Source organism: Cavia porcellus, unplaced genomic scaffold (assembly GCF_034190915.1).
Source record: "Cavia porcellus strain 051 isolate PalLab524CR breed Dunkin Hartley unplaced genomic scaffold, mCavPor4.1 scaffold_26, whole genome shotgun sequence".
Lineage (NCBI taxonomy): Eukaryota > Metazoa > Chordata > Mammalia > Rodentia > Caviidae > Cavia > Cavia porcellus.
This window is the reverse complement of record NW_026947509.1, coordinates 45,008,661-45,025,372: the sequence shown is the minus strand read 5'-3', so window position 1 is coordinate 45,025,372 and position 16,712 is coordinate 45,008,661. Positions and strand designations below refer to the sequence as shown.

The 16,712-nt window shown below is 40.7% G+C and overlaps 1 protein-coding gene across 2 annotated transcripts in view; it reads right to left on the bottom strand.

The window, feature by feature from the left end:
• The window catches only part of Adam23 (ADAM metallopeptidase domain 23), a 148,334-nt gene that overhangs the window by 8,848 nt on the left and 122,774 nt on the right, over positions 1–16,712 (bottom strand). Inside the window, exons 23-25 of one of the 2 annotated variants that reach the window (XM_063237348.1) lie at positions 15,685–15,853; positions 12,830–12,941; positions 1,215–1,305 (exon numbers count right to left, since the gene is read on the bottom strand). In XM_063237348.1, the coding sequence (XP_063093418.1) occupies positions 1,215–1,305; positions 12,830–12,941; positions 15,685–15,853 (372 nt within the window). The remainder of the gene's footprint in view (positions 1–1,214; positions 1,306–12,829; positions 12,942–15,684; positions 15,854–16,712) is intronic. The other variant, XM_063237349.1, reaches the window with a different exon arrangement.

Sequence of the window (16,712 nt, the reverse complement as noted above, 5' to 3'; positions counted from 1 at the left end):
AACTGTACATTTAACTCATTAAATCTTAATGTGACAATAAATTAGCAGGAAATGTTGAATTTACTTAAATCATCTTTGGGGGCATTTAAAAAAAAATAATCATCTTGATGGAGTACAGGGAAAGGACATAAAATAGGAATTAAGATGTGTTATACACATGTGCAACTGCCCATGAGGAGTGTAACTATCATGTACTACAAATATGTACTAACTGTATAGATATTTTAAAAAATAATATTTTAGTTAGCTTAAATATATGGAATTCAGGATTCCAAAATAAAGCAAAGGTCATAATTTAAGGCAATTGTTCCATTAGTTTAGATGGAGGCAGAGTGGCTCTGAATGTGGCTGACGGTCCTGCTTTCTGCTTGTTTTAACAGATCTGGTCGAAACTTAATCTATCAAATATTTGGCACAGCAGGGTTTACTCACAAATCATTGTGTGCAACCTGAAAAAGATACAAACCAGTGATTATCCTAAGAATCTGAGGTGTCTCCAAACTAGATGAATCAGTTTTTAAATATCAAATGATCATTAAGGTTTATTTTTGATTATTTAGCATAGTGTATTAAAGTAACCCAATCTAAAAGGTCACCATGAAAATGTAGATGGCCCGTCAGTTATGTCAGGAGTAGCAGTTTACTAGAAAATATTACATGTCACAGAGCCATCGATTTCAAATCCACATCTTAGACCACTTCACTTGGTTAGAGAATGAACGAAAATATTTTTTAGAAATAAGTTTTCAAATCACAGTTATGTAAGATATTACACTCTGGTGACTGAGGTTGTGAAAATCTCAGTGGGCCACAAACTGGTTTTATGCAGATATAAACACTTTCTCTCTGGTGGTTTTATGCAGATGTAAATGCTTTCTCTCTGGTTTATGTTTCCTGGCTGTCGGTGCGTTGAATGCAAGTCTCCTGGCCTAAGTGGAAGTCCCCTGCCCGGCCCACCGGAGGCAGCCTGCCAGACAACTTCAGCTTTGTTTCTGAACAGGTGCCTGCGACCCCCTTCTCTTTCTCATGTTTCCCCACCTGCCTGACGATGCCACTTCAGATGCTCCGTTCCTTCTTTCCTAACCCGTCTGGGAGTGAAAGTCTTTGTTTGCAGTCTTACTGTCAAAACCTTGTAGCAGGAACTCAAAACTTGGTGATGGGAGCAGAGAAGAGAGGCGCCAGAACCCCGAGAGAAGACATGCAGTATTGCTTACTTAAATCCCCAGCCTGTGCCCCCCAGGACAATGGCTGCTACCAGGATGGCGCCAGCGATGGAGCCTATTATGAGATTGGTGGCACTAGGACCTGTGTGACAGAGGACCACGGGGAGAAAGTCGTGTGAGCCAACCACTTCTGGATTCCACAGGGAGAGGCAGTCAGGAGGTTTTGGGAAGTCAACACCCCACCACGCGAGATCACTGAACATTTTAAGTCACTTTTATTTCTTTAGCGCACTCACGCTTCAGATGCCAGTCAGCGATTGCTCAAATCTAGTTCCCTTTAAATCTGAAGTTTCTGCACCAGTGACAATCCAGTCCCATTAAATTCATCTCTTGCAGCATCTGAGGCGGACAGGCCCTGCTGGCATTTTCTGTGTGCCTTTAACCTCTCCTCTCTCCTCCCCTAGTATCATGAATCCAAAAAGCACATAAAGAATGCAAGTGCGCTAGAATTAGCTCAACCTGACTGGCAAAAGGGACATGAAAAGAAGGAAAATTATTCTTCTAAAGTGCTCTTCCCAGCAAGTGCAAAGTGCTCTGGATGCTTTTTATTATTGTTTGTTATTATCATCCTCATTATGATTATCCCACATTTAAAGACAGTTAAGCTTTAGAAGTCAGAATGGGAGACACATAAAAACCCAACTGGAAAGTTTTGCCCTGAGATGCTTCTTCTCAGTTACTACAATGTTAAACACCAAAAATGGAGCTCCAAAGGCAAGATGGGAAAGAAGTATGTGAGGGAAAAAGGATGCCTGAGATTCCATGAAAATATTTTCCCCCCTATTTATTTATTTATTTATAGGAATAGAACTCAGGACCTTGAGCTTGCTAGGTGGGTTCTCGGCCACTGAGCTATACCTTCGGCAAGAACATCTTTTAAATTTTCATTTACTACTAAGGGAAATTTGAGGCTTGTTGTTACAAAAAAAAGAAAAAAGGAGTGAACAACAGCACAAAAGAAAACAGAGTTTCTGTCATTACTGAATAATGACAACAAATTCTAAGAACTCCAGTCTTCTACCCCACTCAGCATTTTAAAATCTAAGCACCATTGTTGAATGTATTACAAGAACTATATGAAATCTTAAATCCTCCAGGACATTAATACAATGTTCCGTCATGACAAAATACTGTCAGCCCTAACTGATCTCAAGGTGTGCTCCCAAAAGACGGTGAATGTTAGCAGTAAAAAGAATTATTATTAAAAAAAAAAAAAAAAAACAAAAAAAACAAGATTGCCCTGGCTCCCCTGAAAACACTCTCCCTAGCTCGCTCTCTTATCCCAGCATCATGCAGTTCCAGAAGGCTTTTGGGAGGAAGGTTTGGACTCTTTCTGGTGCTATTGTAACTGCCTCAATGTCCTGAATCCATTCAAAACATTACCTGACCCGCTCACTCTGATTTGGGGGAAGCCAGAAGAAGTCACGCGGTGTCAGGCACAGTGACCAAGGCAGACAAGAAACAGGTGAGGCTCTGGCGAGCCTGCACTTCTGCTGAGCGGTCCTTGGTGGCAGCACTCACCGTGTTTCAACCACACCTTACCAACACACTCAGCAGAGAGGACTGACTCCCCGAACTGCTTCAGAAAGTGACAAGAACAGTGGATACATGTGTTCAAACTCGGGGTGGGAGGGAAATTTCGAGAGGTGTTAATGGCAATGTTTTTTACTGCAATATGTTTTTAAATTTAATGTTCATCGCATATTTGGATCATACCTTGTATCCCTATCCCAAAATTCACATGGCCAATAATGCTAATTTTTTTCCTAAAATCCTCAAGTTCATAATACTTCTATTTCTGTGTAAAAAAATTCTCTTTTCTGCTCCCCTCAGTGTCCTCAACTGTGCACATAAGTGGATGCCACTTTTGGCAGCACTGAAGCCATGTGCGTGATGCTTACACCCAGCGACACTGGCCAGCATGGGCTGGTGGGCAGACCGAGGGCATCCTGGGGACCCGGCTCTCTGCTGGTCCTGGGCTCTGACTGTTAAACAGAGGTTCTACAGGACGTGGCTCTCAGTGGTCTTAGAGACCCACCGATAACAGTGAACAATAACAATCAGCAAAGAAAGCCATTTGCTATACACCAGCCGCATCCTAAGCACCAGTGCGGTCCCAAGACCACACCATCTCCTGTCAAAGCACCTGATTACCATGAAAACCCGTGAGGTAGGAATTATGACTGTCCCCATCCAACAGAGGAAGGAACAGAGACTTCTGGAACTTAAGAAGCAATGGAAGCAGATCTGTCTGACTCTAAACCTTACTCTCTAAAGCAGGCTCAGCACACTGCAGCTCACAGGCCTAATGTGAGCTCACCAGCTGTTTTTACAGACAGGTGATTGGGACACAGTCATTCCTAATGGTTTGCATACTGCTATGGCTTGCTGTTTGCTAAGACAGCAATGCTGACACCCATAGCCTGGAAGCCAGAGGATTTATCATCTGGCCCTTCACAGGATCTCTGGTAATCCTTGCTCTGATGAAACTTTATTCCATTTACACCTATTTCCTTCCCACATCTCAATAAAGGATCAATTTTTGAATTATAAAAAGTATTTCTATTACCTGTATAGACAGTGTACTTTGGACAATTTGTACTCTGTAGCTCAGAAAAGATAGGTTGGGACTAGACTCACTACATAATCTATGAAAAATAATTCCTGATTTACAATTATAAACTGAGAAGTAGAAACAAGAAAAAAAATTAAATCTGTCCATGGACTCTCCAGTGACTAAATGAAGGTGACACTATCAGTTAAAGTGTCAAGAAAGTCTATAGTGTAGTATTTGAATTTTATTTTTTTAAAAACTATTTAGCAATTATGAAAAAATGTGAAATTAGAAGGAAAAAAGAAGTAAACTAGTAAATAAAAAGTCCATAAAAACAAGAATGAAAATAATGAATTTTTCTTTGAAAAAATATTTTTACACTTATACAAACTTACCTGTCAGAATCAGAAATCGCAGCGAACCAACATCAGAAGAGGATGGTTGGAAATGAACACTGGCCACAAGGACCATATTATGCAACATTTTAAAATTTTGCCCAGCTCTAAGGCTCAAAGGAAGGACTAGTAAAATTCATTCCTTGAATTAGCATAGTTCAGGACACTAAAATTATGGTCTATAAGCAATATATAACCACACTGAGATGGGTTTTAGAAAATGCCTTTTTCTGAGGAAGTTCACATAAACATAATCTAACCAAGAGCCCTAAGGTGAAATATTACAGGACAAAGTTCTTGTTATTTCTAAATATTTTATCTCCATCACATATTTTATTCCTAACCAGACAAGAGAAACAAAATGTCTTTTCCAGTGCTTCTATTTCTCTGGGCTACTAGGTTTATAGTCCATTCTCATGGGATATGAGTTAAAAGATCCAAGGCCAGTCAGTCCTTCCAACTGAGATAAGGAAAGACCTGTGTCACCTTCAGCACAAAGTATAACCTGTCACCTGTTCCCCTCATCATGCTACCTCAATGCCTGGATCCCTCAACTCCGAGAAGGTAAGAAAAGTGTCCCCGGGTTATAATCAATGGCACCAAGCGGGACCACGTCCATTACCATCGCCATGCCGTTGATTGGGGTGATTGAGTAAAGGGTACCTGGTGACCCTCAGGCTGCTAGTATTCCATATCTGGTGTACTGTGAATGTTACCACATCACTAGCAGAGTAAATGGGGAAGCAGAGAGGTAATCCTGCCATTGGTAAATGCTCTCTCTGTAACTAGACAGGGAGATATCCTGATCATCTTTTGGCTGAGCGATCTCGTTAAGCAGTGTCTTACAGACAACGGATGGCCACCTATGAGCAGAGGCAGCAAGCTTCCTGGACAGGTGGCACTCAGCACCCTGACTGCTTCACTGGATACTTTTAGGACAAACTACCAGATGACTGCAGCCATTCACTGAAGGTCACGCAAGACCGGACTAAGTATGTCTCGATTCTTACTCCTTCTTGGTCCCAAATATTTATTTAAACCTCAATCTCAATTAGTAACCTATCCAATAAGAAAAAAACCCACAGGTACTATCCTAAATATCTTCTTTTTAAAATTTAAGCTAAAGCCTCTTACACTCTTTTAAATAAATGGAGATGACATTAAATGGCTACCATTTTTATTCTCTTTTAACAGCTGCTGCTAATTCCAAATTGTACACATGGGCTAGACTGATGAAGAATAAATTCGTAACAACGATCCAAAGAAAACACTGGGATAAAAGCAACTTTGCCAATAAATAGTTTTTATGGAGGATTGATGGCCATTTGGGGCTGTCGTCTTACTGGAGAATAGAACCGTAAGCACCCCCAGTGATGTTTTATCCCCCTCACTGTTCCAGACAGAAGGTGCCACAACTGCACAAGTAAACCTCAGGACACGAGCACATCAAACCATACCACCATCGGCACAGCACAGGAAGCACAGTCGACGGGACGAAACACAAAGGGGTGTGGTACCACGCATTGCCTGGCACACCAGGCACCAAAGACTCCGACGTGGAGAAGGGTGCTTACTCTGTTCCTACCCCATGCCTCCAAAAGTCACCCCATGGTGCCGGCCACAGCTCCTATCAGCCTGCTTGTGGCCATGTTTACTGTGTAGAGGGAAAAATGGACATTTTTTTTTTAAACAGAGGAATGCAATACACTGATTTCACTGACATACAAAACATTCTTTTTAGGAAATGCTGTGAAAGGAAGTTAAATATAGAAACCTGTTTTCTAAGGCTTGAAATTAAGATCGGCAGATACTCTAAAGATACCTGAGGATAAATTTGAATTTACTTTCAAACTGCATATACCCTAAAACATAAACTCTTGCAAAGACCTTTAAACACAAAAATGATCCAATTCGAGTCAGAGTGCCTACCAGGTATGAGGTCAAAATTAAAATGTAATTTAAATTGCACAACAGCGAATCTAATGACAAAAGTGATCAACACTTGATAAACCTTTCACAAAGTTCTCAAAGTGTAAAATGTACCTAATGTTCTTTCGAAATTCAAAATGCTTCCCTCAGTTTTGTAAAAATCCTTAGAAATTTAAAACAGAGTGGCTTCCAAATGAAGGGTATCTTATCTGGGATGTCACTCTGCCCAGTGCAGGATTTCTGTCTTGCAGAGTGACACTTAGTGTTGGTCTATAGCCAAGCATGGAGAGAACGTTAGGGTCACTGGAAAACAGCAGGATTGCTGCAGAGAAAGACACCGCAGCTTCCATGTGCCATGTCAGAAAACATAGCGGAACGCATAGCAGTCCCTGACGTGTTCTATACACGGGTGATGCGGAGTCCGGTGTTAGAGGAGGAAGGCAGATTATTTAGGCCCGTGTGTGCGAGTGCCCAGATGTGTGGATGCGTGGTCATTTATCTCCAGTTCTGCCTTCAATGCCTCCCCTACCCATGAAAACCGAGATTAGCTTCACACAAATTGTGCGCTAAGAAACAGTGAAACAAAACAAAGAACCAGAATCGAAACTCAAAGCCACAGTGTTCTAAGGTTTTGGATTGGGCTCTCTTTCCAGCAATACTGGGGACTGAACTCAGGGCTCCGAGCACACCAAGCAAGGGCCCAACTACCGAGACACGCACTCGGCTCTCACTGACCTCAGCAAATCTTCTCCCTGAGAGAGAGAGAGAACTTGGATCTCTAACCTTGCCAGTGAGTGAGAGGCTGGTGCTACAAAGTAGGCACAACCCGAGCTGCCCTAAAAGCAAACAGAGAAAGAGAGCAGACAACAGAAAACAAGACAAGTCTCCTGATCATGCCGAGGGGAAAGGAAGACCAACATGTAAGGGAGGGGTGTGTTTTCCAAAGGTGATAGTATGTGATAATTCACACTGCAGTGTAGATTTTCAAATTAGGGAGACACATCCTGGGGTGGAAAAGTACTCCAAGTAAAAACTTCATTCTTTTCAGAATACCTAATTAACGAACGTACATTATTTTCAATTTTTTCTGTTTAAGACCTATCCATTAGTCTTAGAGAAGCAGCTGGAATAGTCCAGCAGCTCTTCAATTTTTACATTAAGCTATATCCGGTAAATTGTAGGAAAAATAAAATGGATGCTAAGTGAGGGTCTGTTAATTTTTAAAAATTATACTATGAAAGATGAAAAAATTTTTGAAAAGGCTTTTTTTCTCTACGTGCTACGGCATAACTTCTCATGCGGAAATAAGACAGTGAGGCGGGCCACCTCTTGGGTGTGAGAAACTCAGTCAGGAAACAAGAAATTTCTCCGATACCTAAACAAATACAGTTAACAATCTCCACTGCAGAAGAATAACTACTTTCAAATTGGTAGCTGAGAAGTATTCCTAACACAGAGCAAGAGGACAGAAAGCGGAAAAAACAGTTTTTTCAGAAAAGCTCTCTACCCGCCTGCTCTCCTTCCCTCTCGCCCCTTCTAGTTCTGGGACAAGAACCACAGAAAGATCCAGGGGGTTCGGCATCACGACATGGAATGCAGCGCTCTCTTTAGTGACGGCTCAGTGTGTTTTTAATCTGACTGAATTAATAGATTGGCCATCGGGCAGGTAGATTTCTAGGGCAGACACACTCGAGAACAGAGGCTGTAGCTGCTTTGCATAGCACCATGGAATTTATGATGTCACTGAAAACACCTTGCTTGGGCCAGTGGGGGCCTATGATGGTGTTTTATTTTAATAAGTAGCTATTAGGTAACTGTATCTTTTCATTCATTCACTTACTAGGTTATTATCTGCTAACTGCCTTTTCTTCCCCCTGGTATTATGCTGAACACATGATGATGTGCCTGACATTTCTTACCCTACCAAACCTAAAGACAGAGCTTCTGGTTTCCAGCTAACAACACAATCCTGGTATCGGGAGTTTAACTTTGCTCTCTGACACAATCACCTTTCATTACAGTATGCCTGGTGGTCGCTGGTAATTACCTGGCAGGCTGTTTTCGTGTTTATTTCAGTTAATGGTTTATAACTTGTATCCCTGCTCCCTGCTCTCTGAGCTGCACTAAAAGGCGAAAATTCTGATCAGCACAAATCTTAAAGTATAAACTATAAATTTTTCCCTTTTCTAAGCTTCTCTATTTTATATATAGACTTCCTCCATAGACGAGTCATGGTTCAAACATTTAGAAAATGTGGTCTTTTAACATCAAGTGTCTGTTTGCTTTGAGTTTCTGGAACACTGCGCTGGTTCATGCCTGTGACTTCAGTGCCAAGGATGGCTAAAATCCTGTGGCCCTTAATGTTTCCGAGACTCGAGGCAACAAAAGTGATCACTGTTCTTCAGAGACCAAAGTTCCTTCTGCAAGTATTTATTTCACTGAAACTTAGGCTGAGAAATAACATGAAATAAACTCATGCTCCATACTATAAGACTGATATTACGAAGAGTTCACTTTCTAAATTTCATTATATTAGACATAGCTTTGATCTCCTTACTGATTTCCATGAAATTAAAAAACAGCCTTTTTTTAATATATGGGAACAAATGTCTGAATGGATTCTTATTTCATTCAGAATATTATGTCGGGGCTGGTGGTGGAGTTGAGTGTCATAGCACTTGCCTAGTGTGTGTGAGGTTCTGAGTTATATTCACAAAAAAAGATGCTATTTTGAAGTATGCTTTCAGTGAAAATATCAAGATTTTCTGCACTTAGATTCATAGTTACTAAAATATTTTAAACTTGGCAATCCCTTCAGTTATTGATGAGACCATGATTAGTGAGAAAAATAACCAGGTAACACAAAATTGCACACAAACACAATTGTATATGCTAATTATAGTACTTTATATCTAATAATATGAACCATAAAATCTATACACTCTTGTACCCTCACAAAGAAAGTCATCAAAAGGATGGATGCAAAAGGTAATTTGGAAACACTAAATAATATTCTTAAGTAATTATTGAAATGTAGAAAATCGTAAATTCTAATCACACAATACTTTTTCTTCCATTCCATCTTCAGCATCAATGACAAGTAGTAACGGACCACTGACTAAGCTTAATCACTGCCAGGTTTCACTCTTTCTTTCTTCTCATCCCTGTACCCAAAGAACTAGCAGAATAACTTAAGTCAGCTTTCAGTGAAGCCATACAGAATAATAGAAAAGGCTTCAGACTCAAGCTAAAGTGATTAAATTTTACTTTGGGCTCTATCACTAGTTATTAAGTTATTAATAAGTTAGTTATTAAGCCTGATAATTAAGTTAGCTTTCTCATTTATAAAACAAGGGGGCTGGGCCCTTTTCTTCTCTGTTTGAAGAGGGTCACGCCCACACTTCCATGAGCAATGTCTCTGTACGTAGCTCACAGAACACACTTCATTTGATCCTGTTTCTTCTCTCTCTCGTATGACGATGCCATGGTAAGCTCAAATGACAGCCGTCCCATCGTATTCCACTAGAATCACCATGCAACAACATCTACAAATAGTCAAAAATTAAAGATACTGGATGTGGATCTCCTTACAGCAAGTGGAAATTCTTTTAAACAGAGTTAAAATGTGTTCTACACTTGTAGAAAATTTTGCTGAGTGATTCCAGTGGAAACAAGAGAAGAGGGACAAAAGGATGTTAATGTATGGGATAAATGACAAAGCAGAAAAACAAAAGAAGTAAAATGTAACTGAAAATCCTTATTCAGGAGCCTGGTGGGGCAGCTCAGTGGCAGAGCACTTGGTTAGCAAGGTGTGAGGTTCAATTCCCAGCACCACAAGAATGAAATATAATCGTTATTACCACGATTGTGTTTCATGATCCTATTTCTTTTCTTTTGCTAATTTTTGTTTGAGAGGTTGGAGTGATTTCCCAATGCGAACAACCTTAGCAAGTGCAGTGGTTACAGTGGCAGTGACTATAGGAATGTTTTGAGTCCAAAGAAAGAAACTGGGTTTCTTATTCTTCCAGGAACTCACAATAAAAAAGGAAGAAAATCTGAAACACACTGGTTCATCTCAGACATTCCCAAATCACAATGTAATGATTTGGTAGAAAGGGAGTTATAAAACTCACCTTTGTTTTTCGCTAATTTGATCTTGATTTTTATTATGTTTCTTCAGTTTTTCTATCAAGAAAGCGATTAAGTAAGCATATTTGTAGGATCTCTCACTGCATCCGTACAGAACGTGTTTAACTGCGGACAGAACCCACTCCATCTTACGGGAGCCGCTTACACACGGCAAGCGCTGGGGAAGGCCCAGCTACTGCGCTGAACAAAGCTAATGCCACCAAATCAACCAGGTCTTGAGAAGCAAGACACAGCGCGCGGTTACCGCGGAAAACCTGAAACCTCAAACACTGCGGAACCCATGGCCAAGACAGTCCTGACTGCATCAGGACTGATGCAGCGAACAGTGAACTCCGACCTGAAGACAATCACAGCAAACAGAGATGAGCACGCTTAAAATTGGCACTCACACGCAGCCCCTCCTGTCTTCCACACGTTCCCCAACGGAAATAAGGGAAGATTCACTGACTGCAAAAGATGCACTCCTTTAAATTCTAGACGGTCAATAAACGGATAAAAATGAAAGCAAAGTGCGTTCTCTTTGCATCGTCTGTTAACCAGAATATTAAAAATGAAGTCCTAAAATCTGCAACAAAGCTTTAAAGGTTTGATTTCTTTCTCATTTCACAAGTATATTAAGAGATTTTTCTACAGGGATGAAAAGATATAAATAATCATTACTGATGAAATCATTATTTAATTGTACTAAAACTGCCTGGTTTTGCTGGAAATCTAATGACTTTCAAAAATAAATGAACTTCATTTGTATTAATGGCTTTTTCAATTTAATAACTTTATTATTAAATTATTTTAATTTAATCACTATTCAGGCTGGGCATGGTGGTACATGCCTGTCATCCCAGGATTTGGGAGGCTGAGGCAAGACAATTGTTCCAAATTCAAGACCAGCCTGGGTTACAAGCCCAGCCTGAACTGCATACCAAGACCCTGTCTCAAAAAGACAAGGGAAAAAAAAAAGAAATTCAGAGGAATTTTAATAATATTGATACCAATGGACACCTTTATTTTAATGATTTGTTGTCCTAAGAATAAAAAAGAAAAACTTACTGCAGAAAAGAAATACAAAAAAATGTATATATTCATTATATACAGAAAAGAAATAAAACAAAATGTATATATTCGTTACCTATGAGTTATGGAATTATGGATGACTATTGCTGCTTTCTTAACCTCTGCATTTTCTAAAATAAGCATGTTTTCTATTGCAGAAAGGTTTTTACAAGTATGTATGACTTAAATAATCAAAAAAGGTTATTTTTCTTGAAGACAATTTAGAATGCTGCCATAGTAAACAGAAGACAAAACAAAAGATTGTACCCTCTCCCCCAGCACCCAGTGTTTGCTTTATGTTCGCAAAGTTAACTTTTCTTGGGACAGGTGTGATCATAATAATAACTCTCACACAGAATTGTAATATCCTGGGCATATTAGGCAAATTCATGAAATGTGTTCCTTCCCACCCACCGTTACAGAACAATGCACACACATCCGAACCAGGCCAGACCTCTTCAGGTACTGTAGCTACCAAGCTCCGTCTGCCTGTGGAGTCACATCTTCCCACACGGACCACACTACAGTACAGCTAATTTAAATGAGCTTTAACTCAAAACGAAGCTGATCAGTGTGATCTTACGTTGCTTTTCTACTTGAAGGAGAAAAGCAGGGCAGTTATTTAGAAACAATTGAGACCAGTAGTAGCATGAAAAAGAAACCAATATGTAATGCTACTGCTGTATTTCAAAAGTGATTCCAGCCGGGCACAGTGGCATGCATCTGTAATCCCCAGACTTTATGAGGCTGAGGCAGGAAAACTGCAGATTTTTAACCTAGTGACTTAGCAAGACCTTGTCTCAAAAAGTATAAAAAAGGAAGGCTGGGACTGTGGCTCAGTGTGAAGGCCCAGGGTTTACTCCCTGGTACCACAGACGCACAAAATTCAGTTCTAGCATTGCTCAGTGTTTCGGGTGGATGTCACAGGTGCTCGGGGCCTGTTCCTAGATATAAGCAATGGCACATGAGTCTAAGATCAGGCTCCTGCGTCCTGATCCCAGTGTGGCCTCTGGTTACCTGGGTAACATGGTACATCACTGATCTCAGAGCCTGGGCATCCTCACCACACCATTAGAGGGCAGTTCCAGGTGGCACTGAGACTCCTAATTCTAAGACTCTAATTTTCTCCTCTTAAATATTAAAACAAAGGGATGGATCATTTACATTTTCTCTTAAGAACTATAAACCTTCCCAATCAAAAAGAGCATTTCAGAGGAGCACAGAGGACTACAACTCCCTCTGGAGGAATACAAATAAAAAGTGACTTCATTTACTAGATAAACCAGCATAGCTTAGACAAAAATATAAAATCATTGGCACTTGTGACTATGGGAAAATGATTATGGGAAAATATCTGCATACTTACTTCTTAACCTCAGTTCTAGGTAATTCAAACATATGTTTAGAAACACAGTAGACACAGAACCCTGCTCTGCAGTAAGGTGAGTTACACATTTTAATGTGACTCCTTTCCAGTCTGGTGTGACTGGATGCGGTATGCAGTGAATTGAAACTGAAATGACACAAACCCTTAGGTCCTTCGTCCTTGGGGGGGTGAAGATTCTTAACTGGATCCCGGATGCTGCAATCTGTTCCTGCCCATGTGAAGTCACAGATGCAGGTGGCTTCGTTACTGCACACCTGTGAAGAAAGAAGGACAGAGACCAGGCATTTCCACCGTGCTGTGTGGGTAGAAACAGTGACAATACATGTAAAGGACACATGGGGAGGAGAGGAAACTGTACAAATGGTCTGGAATTCTCTTCAAGCTTCCATGTTTCCAGCAGTAGACAAGAGGTTAATGACACACAGATCAAACAACTAAATCTTTTTTTGTTGTTGTTGTTATTTACAGAAAAGTAAAGGTTTAAAGGAAGAAACTTTTAACATGTATATTATTCATTTTAATTCTGTTTATGTACACAAATGTTTAGCAAAGTAGTGTTTTAGAAACAGTTGTTTCCAGAAACATATGTTAAAAACATCTGGATAATGTCAAGAGACACTGCTGTCAATAAAAGGCCATGAGTCATAGGTCACTAGCTCACTGCATGAACCCACCACACCCAACATCAAGGTAACTTGGTGGCACTTTCTCTCCCAATCAGGGGCTCCCCCACCCCACCCCCGGCCATAGATTAGCTCTTCCTGTCAGCCAGGCTGCAGACCTCAGAGTGACCTTTGTCTCTTTGCTTTGGGAGCATATCCTGAGCTGGAATGGACTTGTAATTTAGATAAAATAACCATGTGCAAGTTAAAGCGAAGGGGGTTTAAACCCTTCTCCCTGGGAAATACTTCCAGAGGTGGGCATCAGAGATAATCATCAAATTTAGAAGTTGTATATGAAACGTTTCAATACCATGATTATCATTAATACAGCCGAATCTGATCTTTTTAAAGCAAAATAAAACGTGGAAGGCTAGAAGGAAAGAAGTCAGGGCCTTTTATGCATTAAATTCTGTGATTTTAGAGGAATAACAGAAATTCCTGAAAAGCCTCTCCAGTGATTTGAAGTTAGCGCTGCCTGAACCTTGAATCCATGCTGAGAGTACACATAACCCTCACCCCGCATGCTGAGGGCAGACAGGGTAAGCGATTACACAGCACTACAAAGCTATGGTTCTGTCTTGCCCCCAGTCTATGCTCTTAAATCACGTTCTGTCACCCTAAGAGCCTCTGCTTCAACCAAACCCAAAACCTCAGATCTCCCTAGACCCAAACTTCCTGGGCCTTTCCACCGTCTGCTCTGCAGCACCTGCCTGTCTGTTTATGCTCCCTGCATTCCAGGATGTCTCTTATTCCTCGCAGTTTTTGTTAATGTCTCTCTTTTTTCTATTTCTAATGTCTATAAATTTTGAAATATCGTCCTTTTTTCTAGTCCAAGTAGTTTTCATTAATTTTATTAGTAGCATAATAACATATTTAGAAGCATAATAACATTCACGGCATGAATTAGTATTTTTACATGATCTACCTTGAGTCTTCTATTTTTCCCCCTTCCCCTTCTTCCCTTTAATTCCTCTTCCCCTCCTTATTTACAGGAGCTTTGTTTCCATTTTTAACCACTAAATAACAGTAAAACACATTTCCTGACATAATGCTTGTATTTCCGGGGAAGGAAAACTTGCCCAGACAGAATTGAAGCTGGGTGCAGAGGTGAACAGAGACAGTGTTTCTCTTCAGCTGACCGTGGTGCAGGGATGACCATAAGCGTGACCCTCATCAGTGATCCAACACCTAGTCTCGTATGGCTCTGCACATGCAGACACTCGGCACATGCTCACACAGCAGTTGAGTTCCTGAACTGGTTTGTTCTGTGCTACGCACGACAGCCACATGGGATCTTCGGTCCCTTTGGGCACCGTATTCATTTTATTCTACCTTTTAGCTGTTGTGATTAGTTTTATGTGTCCACCTGGCTTGGCTGTGAAATGCCCAACTAAACACTGTTTCTGGAAGTGTCCATCATCCGTGACCAGGGCTCTGGTCACCACTCCAGGAGGCAGAAGCTCTTCTCCATGTGGGCGGGCGTCACCCAATCCACTAAGAACCTGAACCCAGCGATGAAGAGGGGGAAGGGAGATTCACCCTGCGCTTCCTGCTCCACTGCTTGAGCTGGAACAGCTCATCTCATGTCCTCTATCCTGGGCCTGGGACTCATCCCACTGGCTCTGCTGATCAGGCCTGGGATGGAGACTGCATTTCAGACTGGCTTTCGTGGCTCTCCATTCTTCGTAAATGTGCAGGGCTGAACATGGAACCCAGGGCCCTGCACATGCCTGCCAAACACTCTACTGCTAGGCATCCCTTTCATATTTTTATTTATTTTATTATTTATTTAATTTTTAAAATTTATTTTATTTACCTTCCCATCCCTTTTATTGTTTGCTTTTAGACAGGATCTTGCTAAGTTGTTCACGCCAAAAGTGACTTTACAATGCCCCTGTCTCACCCTCTAAATGTAACTGGGATCACAGGAGTACAGGCCTGGTTTGGCTCTCGCTAACTGCACGTTCTCAACTCTCATGACCACTTGAGCCAATTTCGTAAAATACATTCATATGATAGCTATAAAGACAGACAGACAGGCACACAGATAGCTAGACGGGGCTATTGACTTTGTTTTTCTGCAAATCCTACTACCAATTTTAAGTTATAGCTGATAAAGGGGGAGAATACAAATAGCCAGTGATATGAGGAACACCAAAACAAAAATTAACGCCTGATTTATTCTTAGCAGACAGAGGTACTAAGAAAACAGTCATAATCAGTGCATAGACACTGACAACAGTTACTGCAGGGAAACAGCTGAAGTGTAATTGCTGTGAGCCCTCAGGAAGCCAGACAGGAAAGAGCCGAAGCCAGAAGATCGGCGTTTACTTACCCCATGGCCAGAACAGACTTTACCCTTTGAATCAAGCGGGCAGCTGCTCATATTTAGGGCTTGAATCTGTAGGCACTTCCGATCTAGACACATCATGGACGGGCCACATGGTGTGCCATCTTCCACATAGCCCACGTCTGTGTCATCATCTAAAACTACATGAGCACCACTAAAAGGAGAAAGATACCAGCAAGCTGTTAGCAAGCAGCAATAGACATCAGCATTGGCGCACGCTCGTCATGAAACTGAAGACCCTGCGAGCAGACAGAGGTTTCTCCTGGCATCTTCCTACCCTTCACTGCCTCTTTTCCTTAATCAAGAAAAACTTGTCAGCTGCGAACATTTATTCTAACTCTTCACGTGTTTTTCAACATCCAATATTAAAGAGTAAGGAGGGGCCTTTGTGTAAGAACAAAAGCAGCAAATTTGCCATTTGTTCTCTAAAATGTTCTTCCAGATGTGGCATCGTAAGAAAAAAAAAAAAAAAAAAAAAAAAACAGATGTTGAGCAAAAACAGCAAACGAAAGTATTTTGAAAATTATTATTTTTACTGCAGAGGATCTGATTATCCCTAATTGGAAAGATAAACTAGTTCTCCATTGATATTTCTAAAATTTCAAAGGAACAACTTGAATTTGAATGATAAGCAATCCTATAATTACTAACAGTAACCGCCGAATATTTTGCAGATAGTTTAGAGTATAACAATACAGCTTAACTAGGCTGAGAAAGATAAGTGGAAACGCACACATACAAAGAAAGCTGTGTACATCACAGCAACTAATGTTGAAGACTATAAATTTATTCCGAGAATGATCTGATTGTCTAAGACCCTGCTAGATCTGCCTGCAGTCATTTAAAAGGAGAGGCAAAACAGCAATCATTTATTTGAGACAACATTATCCAATTTGAAACCCAATCAATCATTAAAATTACTTTTGCATAATTCCATATCTTACATTTACTCACATCAGATGAAGGTTTGGCCTTCTGGGGATACTAAAAATAAAAGCACAGATGCTCAAGGA